This window comes from Hakea prostrata, chromosome 4, assembly GCF_041222555.1.
Source record: "Hakea prostrata isolate BN-2017 chromosome 4, UWA_Hpros_2, whole genome shotgun sequence".
NCBI lineage: Eukaryota > Viridiplantae > Streptophyta > Magnoliopsida > Proteales > Proteaceae > Hakea > Hakea prostrata.
Window position 1 is genome coordinate 36235913 of NC_142603.1, and position 16463 is coordinate 36252375.

Below are 16463 nucleotides of genomic sequence, written 5' to 3' on the forward strand. Positions count from 1 at the left end.
CAGAGGTTAGTTCAATTTTTATTTTTGAAATTTAACAGCAGTTTGATTTTTTTATATTCTCAGATCCTCGATCTCGAGTTTTTTGGGGGGCGGGGGGCGCCCGGGCCGAGTTTTTTGATGAGAGGGAGAGAGAAACGATGAGAGATGAGAGAGAGAGAACGAGAGAGAGCACGAGCGGATTAGGGTTTGAGAGAGAGAGAGAGAGAGAGAGAGAGAGAGAGAGAGAGAGAGAGAGAGAGAGAGAGAGAGAGAGAGAGAGAGAGAGTCGGGGACACAGTGCACCATTTTAGTCTACCTACTTTAGGGTTCCTTCTATCTACTGCGATTAGTGCCGTGTTGGCGGTGAGTTTTCTAGTAAACTCTGAGCTCCTCATTTTCACATTCACAGGCTATAGGTTCTGCTTCTGCTTCTGCTTCGTCGGTTCTAGACTCTGTGATTTCCGGTGCCGGCTTCTTACTCATTTTTTAAGGCGGGAATTGATTCCTGGTGACGTGGTGATATTTACATCTTTATCGACGAAATTTCGGTTTGGACGCACAAAAGATAATATGGTCAAATTAAAATTATTTAATAGTTATAAGTAACAGGGTTAAGAGTGGAGGGGGTATTTGCGTTCCATGAAAATGGAGGGGCTCATGTAAAAAACTCAAGTAAAAAGTACATCGCTCAGCTTGGAACTTTTGAAGGACCTTTCGATTTTGCAAAGTGGCTGTTTCGTGTTTCGGAAACGCTCGGTGAACGAGTCAGTACTATATAATAAGGACCCCGATATCTCATTTCTTAAAGCTCTTTTTAGGGTTTCGAAACCTAGAGCATTTTTTCTCTCTGCTCTGCCCGTGCTGCTGGATTTAGATTGATAGAGAAATTTTTAATGGCGGAAGAGCTTCAGTTCAGTCAGCGAATGGATAGTAAGAGGAAATACGAAGATCAAACAACTCCTCCACCTCCATCAGCACCTCGTCGAGCTACTGGTTTTTCTGCTCCGATCGCTTCTCCGCCTTCAGATTCTACTCACTCCCATCCTCCATCTTATAACAACGTAGCTCCAGCCGTCGACGATATCCAGATTGCGAAACAACGCGCACAGGAGATCGCTGCTCGTCTGTTTAACAATGCCGAAGCCAAGCGCCCTCGTGTGGAAAATGGTGGTCGCCCCGATGATTCAGGTTTCAGTCCTCCGGCGGGTTCGTTTTTGTGACTTTCTTTCTATCTTTGCATCAACTTGTGTACTGCAAATATAAGTATTTGTCTGTCGCTTTTGATTAGGGGTGGGGGAAGGGGGTAGTGACAGTAATTGGATTAGGCGTTTTGATGGTCTTTGGTTATTCTTTGGTTGATGAGTCTTTTCTGTTCACCGACCATGCTTATTTTTATAGTTAATTGCACTATTATCTTCGATCGACGGTTGAAACTATTCGAATTTTGTATTATTATTCGTTGTAAGGCTTGAATCTTTTTTTATCTGCTGAGAGTTGGGATGTGAACTTTAGTGAATTTTACGTCATTGGATACAGATATTGGGCAGAAACCCCTTGGTCAAGTTGGTATGCCTCCGTTTTCAGTAGGACCTGCTTACGGTTTCCAGGGTTCAAGTAAGAAGATCGATATCCCAAATGGAAGGGTGGGTGTCATCATTGGGAAAGGTGGAGAGACTATCAAATATCTTCAGCTTCAGTCAGGGGCAAAGATTCAAGTAACGAGGGATATGGATGCTGATCCTAATTCAATGACTAGAATGGTAGAACTCATGGGCACTCCTGAGCAAATAAGCAAAGCAGAACAGTTAATTACGGATGTTCTTTCTGAGGTACTGTTTCACCGTTCATCTCTCTCTCACTTTTGTCTGTAGCTTGCAACAAAGTTAGTTAAATGGAATGTCGTTTGGTAATAGTGTCAGTATATCATATATGGAACGCCCATCTTAATCTATAGGATTAAATGCATAATTCCAGTTCAGACAGACATGGTTGCTGTGTTGTATGAAATTTGATCTCATGCATCGGAATTGCCTACCCTGAATGGGTGATAAGTCAGTTTGAGGCATCATGGTGGGTGTAGCATGAGTGCAACTTGGTTCTTTGAAAAATTATACCTTCTTTGTTTAATAGTTGTTATATTTGAAGTCTACTTGAATCCATTGATTACTTCACTTTTTTGTGCAGGCTGAGGCAGGTGGGTCTGGTGTAGTTTCTCGAAGGATTACTGGGCAACCTGGAACTGAGCAATTTGTAATGAAGGTCCCAAACAACAAGGTATGTAGGAAGGAGCTGAAGTTTGTGTTTTTGCTTGTTAGTTTGTCAGATTGGTTTGTGGATGGTTTATCACATGTAATCCTCTGCAGGTCGGTTTGATAATTGGTAAAGGAGGGGAGACGATAAAAAATATGCAAGCTAATTCAGGTGCACGTATTCAGGTTTGTAATTAAATCTGAATGTCTATAATTCTTAATATGTTTATTCTTGTCCTCTTCGAATATCCTTTTAAGTATTTATTTTCAATTGCCAATACACATACTCTCTAAGTTGCATTTGTTTCTCCGTAATAGCTTGAGGTGATCAGCTTATTACACATTGTTCAAACTAAAACTGGTTGCATCTAATACATCCATAATGTTTGCTATTGTCTAGTTGATCCCATTGCATCTGCCACCGGGAGATACATCAACGGAAAGAACTGTTCAAATAGATGGCACAAACGAACAGATTGAATCTGCAAAGCAATTGATCAGTGAAGTGACAAGTGAGGTATGCTGCTTAGCGATTATGTTGTTGAGCCTTTTGCTCAGTGCGTAAAAATAAACTATACTAAAGTTACAGGAAAGGGGATGGAAGATTGAAGTCACTTGTTTAATTACATTTGTATGTGCTTTTTTTTTCTTGTGCTTGGTATTCCATATATATGCTCTTCTACTTGCTTAACTGTTATTGATCCCGCACTTCTAGTTCTCAATGCTTCTGCTTCTATGCATGATAGCTGTAATTTATAGGCTTTATGTTTGCATTACTCTCCTAATTCACTGATCTATTAGCTGTCCAGATATTTATGAGCGTGCAGCTAGTTTTCCAATCCTGCAATGCAGACAAGCAATAGCCATTTTTATGTTACTTATTTATTTGTTGCTTTATATAGGGATTGTTGTAACAATTGTTTTATTATGAACTATTTGTTTCATGGTTTTTATTTTGCACTGTTTGTTTGTCTTGCACTTTGTTATAATGATCTGTTGCCACACTATTATATAAGCTTTTTAAGTTCTCACTCACCCTTGATGCTGTTATCCATTTATAATTCTTTTGATGTTAAGACTTATATCTGGATGTAGTTTACATATTATGTTTTTATTACCATCTGACTTGTAAATGGTGTTATACAGATAAATTCTTCTGTAACCCTTTTTTTTTAATGCCTGTGTTGCTTTTTATTTGTTTAGGTCATTCCACAACAGATTTTTGATAAAGTTCTTTTATTGTTTTCCAATTGTTAATTGTAAATTTTGCTACATTTAATGTTGCACAAGTTGTGACATATGCTCTCTTTCTCTCTCATCTTTTTCATATTTGATAATTTAATTTATATGCCATTATTACTTTATTAAGACAAGCGGGAAAGTTTTTATTTCTTGTGTCTTCGAAGTTTATGCTGTACTTATTTTGTTTATTTAAATATGGTTTGATTTCCTGCAAGGGCAGGCAGGAAGTGTTCGTATGGGTCCGTAATATCTGCCGTGCCTTGCTGGTCTAGTCCAGATTTTATGATTGGTCAGGGTCAAGGTCCCCTACTCTACATGTATTAAGTTCCTTATTAAAGTAGGCACATGTTCAAATATGCTTTAGTTGTCCACTTAAAATTCTTTTTTTTTTTTTTTGGGGGGGGGGAGAGTAGGCTGAATCACACTGAAAATTAAAAAGTTGCGTATCCTGATTGTAACTTATGTAATTGATCAAAAGAATTGCCACATTGTATTTCTATGTTACAAAAACTAGATGTTCCATATAGTAAGCTTTTCCTATGTGGCCGTAAGAAGAATTCATTGTCTTTTAACATAGTTTTGCATAAAAGCCTTTTCTTGCTATTTATTTTGGTCATATTTTATTATGATTTTGTGTTTCAGCTGGGTTTCTAGACTAATATATCAATAAGGTACTTTTGTTTATTTATTATTTTTCATTTTAGACTTGGATGTGTTTGGCTTCTGGTTTTATATGTACTGCTTAATACTGTCTGAAACTATTTCCTGGTGTACATGAGGATCCATTTTTCTTCCCCCTCCCCCTCAACCATATGGTGGGGAGGAAACTATTAGAATAACTTATGCTTGGTCGATGGAACAACCTGCTTTGTCTTCATAGTTGGTCACTGAATTTCAGCTCTGCCAGTGGGTTGTAGGTCATGATATCTTAAATTTTGTTGTATTTTCACCTCTGAATATCCAGACTGTTGGGTTGGTTGAGTGATTCTTGTGTCATGTTTCTATGTTATGGGTTTCTTGCAAGAAACTGGAAGTTGTTGCGTTGAGCATGCTAAGAGCATCGTGATTTGGCCAAATATCATATAGTGGATGGAGCTGTGGGCCGAGTGTGGGCTGCAGTTCTTGTTTCTTTGAGAGTTATTTATTGCCTTGTATATTTATTAATTGTATAGTTCTCTTTGAGATATCTAGAGCCTATGTAAACTGGTTGCCTTTACTGCAGGATTTCCTAATCTGTTACTTGTAGACATAATTGTGGTTTTATCTTGAGACTGTGAACCTGTTTGATACTCAAGTTGGATGTGGATGCCCATCCATTTATAGTTTGTGGAGATTCAGAGTGAGAATAGAATCTTTAGTGGTATCATAAAGCTTTTAGATCACTATTTCTTAAATTTTGTTGTTTTATCCCCTTAAATATCTCAACTGTTGGATTAGTCAAGTTGATTCTTGTCCTTTTTCTGGATTTATTGCTAGAATTGATAGTTGTTACATGATGATGCTAATTTGGACAGCATGATTTGGCCAAATATCATATACGGTGGATGGAGCTGTGGGGTTGCAGCAGTGATTGTTCTTTTGAGCTATTTATAACCTTATATATTCAATCTTATAATTCTTGATTGAGATATTTAGAGCCTATACATACCTGATTCCTTTTACTGCATGACATCCAAAGGGATCTCTTATAGGCATAATTTTGATTTAGTCTTGAGATTGTGAACCTGTTTAATATTTAGTGCCTGTCTATCTATAGTTTGTGGAGATCCAGGTTGAGAATAGAATTGTTAGTGGTATCATGTAGTTTTGGACTTGTCTAGATTTTTTCTCGAGGTTCATGTTCAAGTATTGGAGCTATTTGCGGGATCTGTTGAATCTTTGGCCAGGATCTGTGGTAAAGTTCTTGGCTTACATAAATGTTTCATTTCCTGGATGTATCTCGATCAATTCTGGAGTCATCCATCCTTGAACATGCTAGTTAATGGTTATTGGGATAATCTGCGAGCCAATCCTGAATATTACTATTCTCTGCCGCATCTGACTTAAATTGTTGTTGGGAATTATGTAGGATTAGCTTATGACACCGATGTGAATCTCTTGGAGTTTGGCATGGTCACGGGTATGATCTTGGATACTGTTTAAGATGAATAACTGCTCTTGTTAAAGAGACTACAGTTGATTGGTAATATTTGAATACAGGATTAGTGTTCTAAGCTCAGTTGGTTTGTATTGGGGATCATTGACATTGTTAATACATGTCATCACAATGTTCAATTGCTTGTTTTGATGTTTTTATTGGTGAACTGCCACCTAATCTGAAACTGCAATTTCCGACATGCTTTTTGTTTCTTTCTCCTGCATTCAGCTTGCGGGAGAGTTGTTATTTCTGTTGCTCTCTATGATTGACAGCTGTTAGTCATGATATCTTCTTTAAAATTTACTTTGAAGCCTCTTTTCTGAACCTTTCCCGCTTCTGAAATTTGTTGTGTTCAGCTTTTGAGAAACTTCAACCTACTAAGGAATGATGCAATTACTTCATAGTATTTGAATCTCTGTCTTCATATTGCAATATAATTTTCCTGAATTTTTCCTGCTATCTCATTAGAAATTACAAATTGCCACGTGGTTTTTGCACTCTTCTCCTGCATTAAGTTTTCAGGAGGAAGTTGTTATTTCTATTGCCCTCTCAAGCATGGTTGTATTCATGATTTCTTCTTTAAAACTTATGTTGAAGCCTTCTTTCTGAACTCTTCCTGCTTCAGCTGTTAATTTCTGTCGCTTGCGCTTTTTTTATATTTTATGGTCAGAAAATAGGACTTTGATGACAATTTTTTCTTTCTCTCAATTGTATTCCTCAGTTTTATTTAACTTTCATTCTTCCTTTATAGTTGTGTTTTTATGTTTTACATATCAATCGCTCCTGTATTTGCCTCATGTTTATATGGGTAGTTTTATTGGTTGTCCCTAGAAGAAGTTTTTTTGTTTGTTTGTTTTTGGGAGGGTGCAGAGGTTAGTTTTGGATGCAACCTGAAGTTGTGAAATGCTTTTTTGTCTTTGTCAATCCATCTGACTTGGGTTCACTGTGACCATTTACCTCTCTTTGACAGTATTGCAATTTATGACAAAGTCCCCTTCATAAATGCTGGTAACCTTGTTGACACAGTCCGCATGCTAGTCAGGTGCCATTAGGACAATTGAAATGGTGGTCTAACTTTTATCCTCTGATGATATTTCTGTCCCAAGCAAACACTTGTTTGTGGGGATCTCTCAGATCTTGTCAATAGCATTCTGAAGACACTAATGTTGTGGGTGTGAGGATAGAGGGGCTGTAGGATATCTATGCTGAATAACCATGTGGGGAACAGAATCGGCTACAAAAAGATGACGGACAGTTGGCAATCCTATTGGGGAGCAGCCACACTCATGCTGGGGTTACGTCAAGGGGATATGGCGTGCGTGGAAAGTGGGGGCCATTGAGGATTTATTAGGCTGTAGAGGGAAGAGAAAGAAAAGGGGGGGGGTTGAAATGCTTAAGCAGCTTGCTTGCGGGGAGGGGAAGACCCTCCAGTGTGTGAACTGGAGAAAGTTCACTCGGGTGTACCGTGGTATTTGCAGATTAATGTTAAGGGTATGCTGTCTTGTTATGGAGATAACCAATTGATAAAGGAATATACATGTATTCTTATGTTTTCATTGGAAGGCCATTTCCATCATTCCATGGTTCTTTATTATTTTAATTTTCTAGTAGTGCTTCAGTTTGGTATTGGGTGATTGATACATAGAGGAAGTAATTGTCGCTGGAAGGTCCAGAGGCTCACAAGGTTTCTAGTGGAGTTTGCAGGGTTCTATCAATCATGTTACCAGTTTGACTTATGTTGATCTATAAGGTTAGTGACTAATAGCATTGTGAGAGAGTAATATTGATCCACTGGAATCTGATATTATTTATTGTTTGTTCCGAAGTTTCATTTTTCAGATTGAGCTGGATTGTTTAGTGATCTCTATGTAGGGATTTGATCTTTGTTTCTGTTTAGATGTTTGCTGAGTTGCATTATTAATTGTTAAGTTTATCTGTTTGCAACATTAAGTTGGTTGGTAGAGCTACACTTTTGTATACTTGCAATTATTCTCAGTAGGACCGTAGAGAGTTGATGCCATTGGCAATTACTGCAGGGTACTACCATATTATCCAACTACATTCGATTAGTAAGAATGGAATGATGTTTTTCATTTCTTATGTTGCATTTGGAAGCTTGCCATACTCTTAAAAAAACTTATTGCGGGATTGGTTTGGGTTTCTCTCTCTCTCTCTGGGATCTCTTATTTTGTGATTGGTAATTTCATGTTGTCAGTTCCTACCACCAGTCAGAGACACTACTGGTTCACAATGTGGGGTAGGTCATTAGCGTTGCATTTTCCTTATTCCTTGTGTTGATTTGACACAGTTCAAACTGTTAGTACTCTTATTACTATTTCATGCATCCCAGTCCATTGCGTGTTTCATATATTTTGTTCATAGCCAAAATTTCTTATATCTTAGCTATCCTAAGTTGTCCTATGTTTTAAATTTCATGTTCGTATCAATCTAGTACTGAGCTCCTGCAGTTGTGGGGGTGCATTTGCTCAGCCATCATCTGAATACAATGTCATGTACAAAAACTCTAGGCTAGTATTATTATCATTTGCCAGATGCCTCTGCTTCTCTTGTACACTGCTTTTGATGAGCATGCATCAACTAGATGCTGTTGCAAGATAAACATGGTATGGAACTTTGGAATCTATTGCCTCCCAACGGTATGCTTGGCTCTCTGGTTCTGTTTAGTTGACTGTATAGCATTTGCGCATTCTTTTCTACCCTCTCACTTTGAGTAGGAAGACGATTGGCATCTGCTGGCGTAACTCGAATTGTTCAACACCCAATGCGGTATGTTGGCGTCTGTACCCCTTTTAATGTTGAAGTGGCTTGCTTACATGATTTTTGGTTATATGTATGATAATATTTGAATGTTACATGTGTGTTGTGTACCATGTTTCTGTTAGTATATTTTGTACTCTTGTGCTAATGTATTGCCATAACGTGTGGAAAATGTTACTTCGGTTTATATGAGAAACAATTTATTTGCAGAATCGTGTTAGAAATCCATCAATGGCTGGAGGATATTCTCAGCAAGGCTATCGACCCCCACGGCCACCAACAGGTTGGGGTCCTCCTGGCCCTCCTCAAATGCAGCAGCCAGGCTATGGTTACATGCAGCCTGGTGCATACCCAGGGCCACCACCCCAGTACAACATGTCTCAACCACCTTATGCCGGCTATCCACCTCAACCAGCGTCAGGTGGATATTCCTCTGGATGGGACCAAACAACTGTCCCACCAAGTCAGCCTACTACTCCAGGCAGTGGATATGATTACTACAACCAACAACCTCCACAGCAGCAACCACCCCATGGAGGTTCTTCAGCCGCTGCTGATGGTACCACTTCTTATGGTTATGGTCAACCCCCATCATCTGGTTATGGTCAGCAAGGGTCATATGGTGAATCAAATTATACACAGCCACCTGTGGCACAACAGCAAGGTTATACTCAGGATGGTTATGGTGGTGGGTATCAAGCACCAGCATCTCAGCCAGGTTATGGTCAGGCACAGCCTAATAATCAGCCTGGGTATGGAAATGCGGGTAACCCAACTCCAGATGGTGCAGTTGCTTCATATGGCGCACAGACTGGTCCTGCTCAAGGTCCATCTCAGCAAGTCCCACCGCCTGGCCAGGCTTCTGTCACATCTCAGCAAGGGTACTCAGGTCAGCAGCCTGCCTCTACTCCCCCTAGCTATCCTACCCAAGGTCCTGCTCAGCCAGGTTATGGAATGCCACCAACTTCCCAGCCAGGTTATGGAAGCCAACCACCTGCCCAGTCAGGATTTGGGCAGTCAACACCAATGACACAACCAGGCTACGGGCCACCTCAGACCCAAAAGCCTCTTGGTCAGCCACTTTATGGGCAAGCCCAACAGCCTTCAAGCACTCAAGGGGCCTATAACCAGACTGTACCCGCACAACCGGGGTATTCTCATTCTCAGCCAGCGCCTACACAGTCTGGCTATGCTCAGCCAGATGCAAGTCACCATCGTCCTCCATCAGCAAGCTTTGGCTCAGCTGCTCAGCCAGGCTATGGTCAGCAGGCATATGGTGGAACACCAACAGCACAGCCAGGTTATGGGGGACAGCAGCAGGCGTATGGAGATTCCTATGGTGGTGGTTATGCTCAACCTCCTGTTTATTCTGCTGCTGACAGCAGTGTTGCAGGAAATGCTCATGGAGCTTACGATACACCTGCAGGTTCCCAGGCTGTCCAGCAGGGTGGAGTTGCAAAAGCTTCACCACAGAGTTGATATTGATAGGTCTTCTTCCAAAAAAGAAAAAGAAAAAGAGTTGGATATTTTTAGGAGTGGTTTTGGACACATGGATATCTCTTTTCTTGCCGAGAAGCTTTCTGCGTTTCTAATTTCTATATATAGGTAGGCAATTATGGTGTTTGAGATGCCTAGTTTTTCGTTGTTGACGGTTGTATTTTGGCAAATTGACTTTGTTTTGGTTACAGCTCTCTTCCATGTTTGACTGATTAAGAATTCTGTGCCAAGTCCTAAATACTTTTCGGCACGGGAGTAGAAATGAATGATATGGGTAGGTGGTTTTTTTTTGGGGGATAATAAAGAAGCAAATGAATTACTTAACGGAAGTAATGCATTACATCAATGCTGCTGTTGGTAACAGCAGTCTTTGATGCTACTATGGTACTACTGCTGCAACTATTTGTTACAGCATTGAAGGCCAGAATATGAAAGTTATGCTAAAGTGTTGGGGATTTGAAATTACAGAAGGACGCTTTGCAAGCGTTAGTTAGAATGTTAATAAGAGCTGGTATCAAAAGCATAGGCCATGCTATTGTATGAAGTTTGGATAACCATTGCAGTGCGTCCTGTTGGTTGCACCAAATTTCTTGGATTACTAAATTTGTGGAGTTTGCCCATTTGAGTCCTTTGGTAATCTCAAAGAGTATTGCATCCAATCCATTGCCTGTGTGCATTTGTCCAACATCCAAAGCAAGAACTTGTTCATTGCAAAGTATCCCGGCACTCCATTTTGCATTGCTCAATGGTTCATTAAATACCCTTGCACACAAAAGAGTAATTGAGTCGGTGTTTTTAGCAATAGTTGAGATATCACTAAGTTTTTAAGCCTAAAGTGACACCGATGCTTTTGTTTTCTTTGTCTATTGTATCAATAGAGAAAAGGGACAAGTGGAGGTCTCTTATCCAATTATTAACATTTGCCAATACATTATGGGGGTTAGGTCAGTCTTCTCCTAAACACAACATAGTTTCTTTCCTTCCAGATAAAGTGGATTGACTATATAACTTTTACAGAGGTGCAGAATTGATTGTTGGACCAAGTGTTCCGTTCTTAATCTCATGGATTCTGCAGCCCATATTCTCTTATTACATTCACATGAGATGAAAGTATGCTAGTCCGTCTCCGTCTTGTCGCCACACAGGTCACACTTAGACTCCATACTTGACCATTTGGATAACACAGCCTTAATTAGTAACCTTGCATTCAAGAGACGCCAAAAAAATGATTTAAACTTTGGATGGAGTGGTAATTTCAAAAAAAAATTCCACCATTGGGTAAACTCATTCGATTCCAAGGAACTATCTGCTTCATCAATGCTTGTCCCCCCAGTTTGGCAGAGAACTCGCCATTGGAAGCAATAGTAGATATCCATTGATCATCGTACCTTGACAAAGATATTTCTGAATAGATAGAAGCATAATTATTAAGGCTGAAAATATACTCGTGCATCTGGACATTCTGTAGCATTTCTGCTACCAAAGTTTCCAGGAACCAAATCAGGGTATGCTTTAAGGATGTTTGTATTGTTGGCTCTCCAAGGGTCAAACCAAAACGATGTATCTCTACCATTTCTAACTTGTCTTCGTACCATGCTTTCAAGTTGGGGGATGATGTTGCAAATGCTTTTCCATGTCCAAGACCCGATTTTTTTTCTTACTATGGGGTTAAAGATGCTTGTCTTGGGGAAGTGTTTAGCTTTGATGGTGGCTACCCACAGAGATCCCGACTCTTTTATCAACCTCCAACCTTGTTTGAGAAGTAAAGTTGAGTTGACATCTTCCATTTTGCAAAGAGCTAACCCTCCAGCCGACTTGGGTTTACAACATTTGTTCCATGGGATTAAGGTGAGATGTCTTGCTTTTGTTGGATTTCCCAACCAATATCTTTGATAGAGAGAATCCATCTACTTACACACTATTTTTGGAAACTGAAAGCATTGCATGTGGTAGAGTGATAGAGGTTGAAGTACAAACTTGATGAGTACCTCTCTTCTTGCAAAGGATAGTGAACTTGCTTTCCAAGTGGCAAAACAACCCTTTAAGTTTGTCGATAATGAATCTAAGTTTTTGGTTCTTGCCTAGCTAGGTTGGTTCCAAGGTAAACAACATCTTTTTTCATTTTTGAAATACCCAAAATTGACATGATTTGGGTACGGTGCTGAGCATTGACGTTTCTACTAAAGAAAGCGTCACTTTTTTCAAAATTAATCTGTTGCTCAATGATGTGAGCAAATATCTCGAGGGCAGATTTAATGGTAAGAATATTTTCTTTTTCTGCTCTACAAAATAAAAAAGTGTCATCTGCAAAGAACAAACGTGAGATTTTAGGGGATTGTCTGGCAATCTTGATTCCCTTGCAAAGGTCTATAGCACGGTATTCATTAAGGAGTCTAGAGAGAACTTCCATAACCAATAACAACAAATACAGGCTTAGAGGACAACCTTGTCTAATTCTTCTTGTTCTAGAGAACCACCAAAAGGGGGACCCATTCAGTTTAATTGAAAAAGAGGCAGTAGATACTAACTTGTCTACAAGGCTACACCATTTCTGGTCAAAACCTAAAAAGGAGAAGAGTTTGAAAATGACAGCCCATTCAACTCAGTCATAAGCTTTAGACATATCCGGTTTTAGAGCAACATAACCAGTCTTGCCACAAGTTGAGGACATAAAATGGAAAATTTCATGAGTCAAGAAGATATTATATGAAATTTGCCATTGAGGGACAAAAACTCCCTGTAAAGGCGAGATAAAGCAAGGTAGGAGAGGCTTTAATCTCCGAGCTAGAATTTTAGCCAAAATTTTATAAGTGACATTGCATAGGCTTATAGGTCTAAACTCATAAACAACTGTCGGGTTCTCTTTTTTGGTTATAAAACAAAGTAGGGTGTGATTGGTACCCGAAGGAAGAATTAAATTAGAGAAAAAAGAGTTGACAAAGTTGAATATGTTAGGATAAACCATGTCTCAAAATTTATGATAAAAGCATGCATTAAAACCATAAATACCCGGAGCTTTATAAGGAGCGAAAGAAAACACTATTTGTTTAATTTCTTCCAATGAGGGTGCATCAGAAATGTTCAAAAGATTCACGCTCGAATCAAGGGAGGGGGGGAAGGGTCAAGGGGACCAGCAATGGAGTACCTATTATGCATGAAGTTTGAAAAACCTTAGCAATCTCATGGGGTTCTCGAGCAAACCCACCATCAAATTCAATGAAGATAATTTTCCTTTTATGGATGTGGATTTTGGATGAGCGATGATAGAATCTAGTGTTTCTGTCACCATCCAAAATGTACATATTTCTAGACTTTTGAAACTAAAACAACTCTTCAGATCGAGAGCCCACGAGAGGAGGTCCTTCTTGTGTTGAATCAACCCCCAATCCGGACAAGGAGCATTTTCCAATAGGTCAATTTCAATCGAAAGGCTTTCAAAATTTTGGTTGACATTACCAAACTCCTTTTTATTCCACTCCTATAAGGAACATGAAAGATTAGCAAGCTTATCTTCAAGTGGTTGCGGCACGCTGGCCTCCCAAGAGGAGTTGACAACAGAATTGAAGTTCGGATGTAATTGCCAAGCCACTTGATAATGGAAAAGTTCTTCCCACCTGGCTTAAGGTTTAAAGTTGAGATAAGAATGGGATTGTGGTTAGAGCAAGTGGCAGAGAGCCGCTTGACCGCTAAAGATGGGAATAGGTTTGTCCAAAAGGGGCAAGCAAAAACATGATAAATTTTCTCCTTTATTAGGTTTGGGGTTTTTGCCAATTAGTCCAAGTGTAGGCGCAACAACGACTGGAAATTTCCTGTAATGCATAATTTGCCACCAAGGTTTGAAGATCAAGAAGAGAAAGCGAATGTTTAAACCTTCCACCAAGTTTACCATATTTATCTAGGATCTCATTGAAATCTACCGCAATGGTAGAGGGTTTGTTTGAAAGAGCACACAAAGCAACAAAGAATTCTAGAAGGTTTTTCTCTCAGAGTAAGAAGGTGATGCATAGATGAAAACAAAAATCCAAGGGAATGGCTCTTCACATAAGATGACTTTACAATTCTCATTAGAATGTAGCAAGGAGAAACGAGTCCCTTTCGACCCAAGACTAATAGGTTCTCACCCTACTATTAGATAAACCAATTATGTTAAAGAGTTTAAAAAACCTTTTCCTTGATTCCAACAACGTTTGAAGGTCCGAGCACTTAGTTTCATAGAGGCACACAAGATCAGGTTGGTGCTTGTTTAAGATTTTGTTTAAACATTGAATAGAGAAGTTGCCATTAATCCCTCTGATATTCCAACACAGAGTTTTTAGGTTCATCATATTCGAAAAATAAAGGGTCTTGATAGACCTCCACCACCCTCCACACAACAAGAGGTGAGCAATCATAAATAAGAAAAAGGAAGAGAGTAGGGTTAAAAAGGTGTAGATTGTATGACCTATCAGTCAAGCAAAGAATGAAAGAAGAGAAAGACAACACATATTATAGACAAATAAAGTATAAATAGAAATCCAGATGACCATGCAATAAAGACCAGTACTAGTATTGGTTCTCTACCAAGAAAGTTAAAAAACCATTGACCAATTAAAGACGTAGATAAAAGGAACTCAAAAACACAGAATTTAGGAAAGACAAACAATCTACGCACTAAAATGAGTACCATGTGGTTTCAAGCTTAAATTGACACACCACAAGTAAATAATGGCCCACAAAGAAATGAAGAAAATAATGCAGAGATATAAAAAAATCACTATAGAGGTGATAGGGAAACACCTAAGGGGTGTTGGGCGCCGACGCCATGTCATCAGTTTGAAAAGTTGGAGCACTTGGTTCAGTTGGTATATACCCAAAGAAGTTGCAATAGCGTGCTTTCATTACCTCCCAAAAAATGAGAAACTGGGCCGCAGGTTGAGGTGAGACATCAAGGAGTGAATTGAGGGCATATTGGAATGAATCCAGAGGGGTCGGGAGGTCCATGGGTGGTTCCATTCTTTGGTGTTTGCGGCTGTGATTGGCTCCCCCCTCCGAAACTCTTTGTATATTGTTCTCTGCTCCAACAGTTCTTGGCTCAGTGAAAGTATTAGCTTCCCGTAGTGAACCTCCATGGCACTTAGGTTCACAACTACAACCATTATTGACCTGGATGGATTGGATGTTGAACACTTGTGAAGTGTTATTGTCCGCCAGATTCCCTTTCAATTTAAGATAGTCAAGAAGTATCTTCACAGCCAGATCAGAAAGAAAATTGGAAGTGGTTTGTTCTCCTTTGACAGCAACTCCATCAAGGATCCCTTCCATAGCATCATTTGGTTTAGGAAGGGTATCCTTACAGCTCTCAACAAATCCTTCTTTAGTACCACATTGGACACTGTTGCTCCATGGTTGGGATCAATGTTGCTTTCATTCATAGTCAGATCATCCTTTTTAGCCTATTACATCTCAATCTTCTGGATTTCAGTTTCAAAATCATTAGCTTCTATAGTTATTTTTCCTTTTTTAGAATTTTTTTGATGAAGTATCCACAAGGCATACGTCACCTTCAAAGGCGTACATGAAGGGTTGGAGTACCTCAATCCCATCTGAAGTGACTCCTAGTTGATCAGCTTCAAGAGATTTTCCCTGAGATTTTTCTCGAGATTCTAAGGATGAAGACTCGCCACTGTTGGTAGTATTTCCCATCATGGCATCCACAAATTCAACATCCAAGATTCTTATTGGTTCCCCTAGTTTCAGGGCCACCCCAAAACCTCCAAGGCCTACTCCAGAAGCAAGTCTTACATTTTCTCCCAAACCTACAGCACCTTTGCTAATCGGGTCCGAAGTAACTTTTTTTTAAAAAGGAGCTGAACCAATACCCATATTAGTTTTGGGTCCACCTTCATGCAATCCACATAAATCAGTCTCATGAGTTAACTTGCCACAATAGTGTAAAGCATAAGGACTTTATAGAGAACGTTCAGATTGAACCATTCTCCTTTGACATTTCGTCACCACAACCACAACCATCTTCTTTCGGATCCTTTCCTCCTACCTCCCCTCCACCCCACCCCCCCCCCCCCCCCAACCCCCCCCACCCCCCCCCCCCCCCCCCCCCCCCCCCCCCCCCCCCACCCGCTACACCCCACCCCACACCCACCACACCCACCCTTCCCCCCCCCCCCGCCCCCCCCCCCCCAAGGGGCGCATGTTTGTTTCTTTTTTCTTTGGAGTGTGCCACCCCTACCTGCGAAACCTGACTCTTCCCGCGGGCCCCAGCACCCCCCCCCCCCCCCCCCCCCGGGGACACCCTCTACCCTCGGGAGAGAGGCACCCCGCCTCGGGAGAGAGGCACCCCCCCCCCCTCGGGAGAGAGAGGCACCTCCCTCGGGTGATGATTCTCTTCCCTCATAAAGGGTCCCGAGTGCCTCACTCGGGACAAATACACCTCTCTTTTTGTCATCTGGTTTCTTCCTTGAAGAAGGTCCCGAGGGCCTCATTCGGGGAGAAACACCTCCCATATGAGATGGCTCACTTCTTCCCTAAAGAAGGTCCCGAGGGCCTCATTCGGGAGAGACACCTCCATCTTGGCGATTCATTTC

General features: G+C 40.4%; 1 protein-coding gene across 2 annotated transcripts; it reads left to right on the top strand.

Moving 5' to 3' along the window:
* The first annotated feature begins 780 nt into the window (after positions 1-780).
* On the top strand, positions 781-10335 carry LOC149018763 (KH domain-containing protein). Of its 2 annotated transcripts, none has more exons than XM_089152914.1 (6): positions 781-1167; positions 1516-1808; positions 2164-2253; positions 2343-2414; positions 2629-2745; positions 8596-10335. In XM_089152914.1, exons 1-6 carry the CDS (start codon positions 873-875, stop codon positions 9862-9864), a joined length of 2136 nt encoding a protein of 711 aa, XP_089009040.1. In that variant the 5' UTR covers positions 781-872; the 3' UTR covers positions 9865-10335. The 2 variants fall into 2 exon arrangements, with proteins under 2 accessions (XP_089009040.1, XP_089009039.1); XM_089152913.1 differs by having other exon boundaries at positions 781-1185; positions 8596-10333.
* The last annotated feature ends 6128 nt before the right edge of the window (positions 10336-16463 follow it).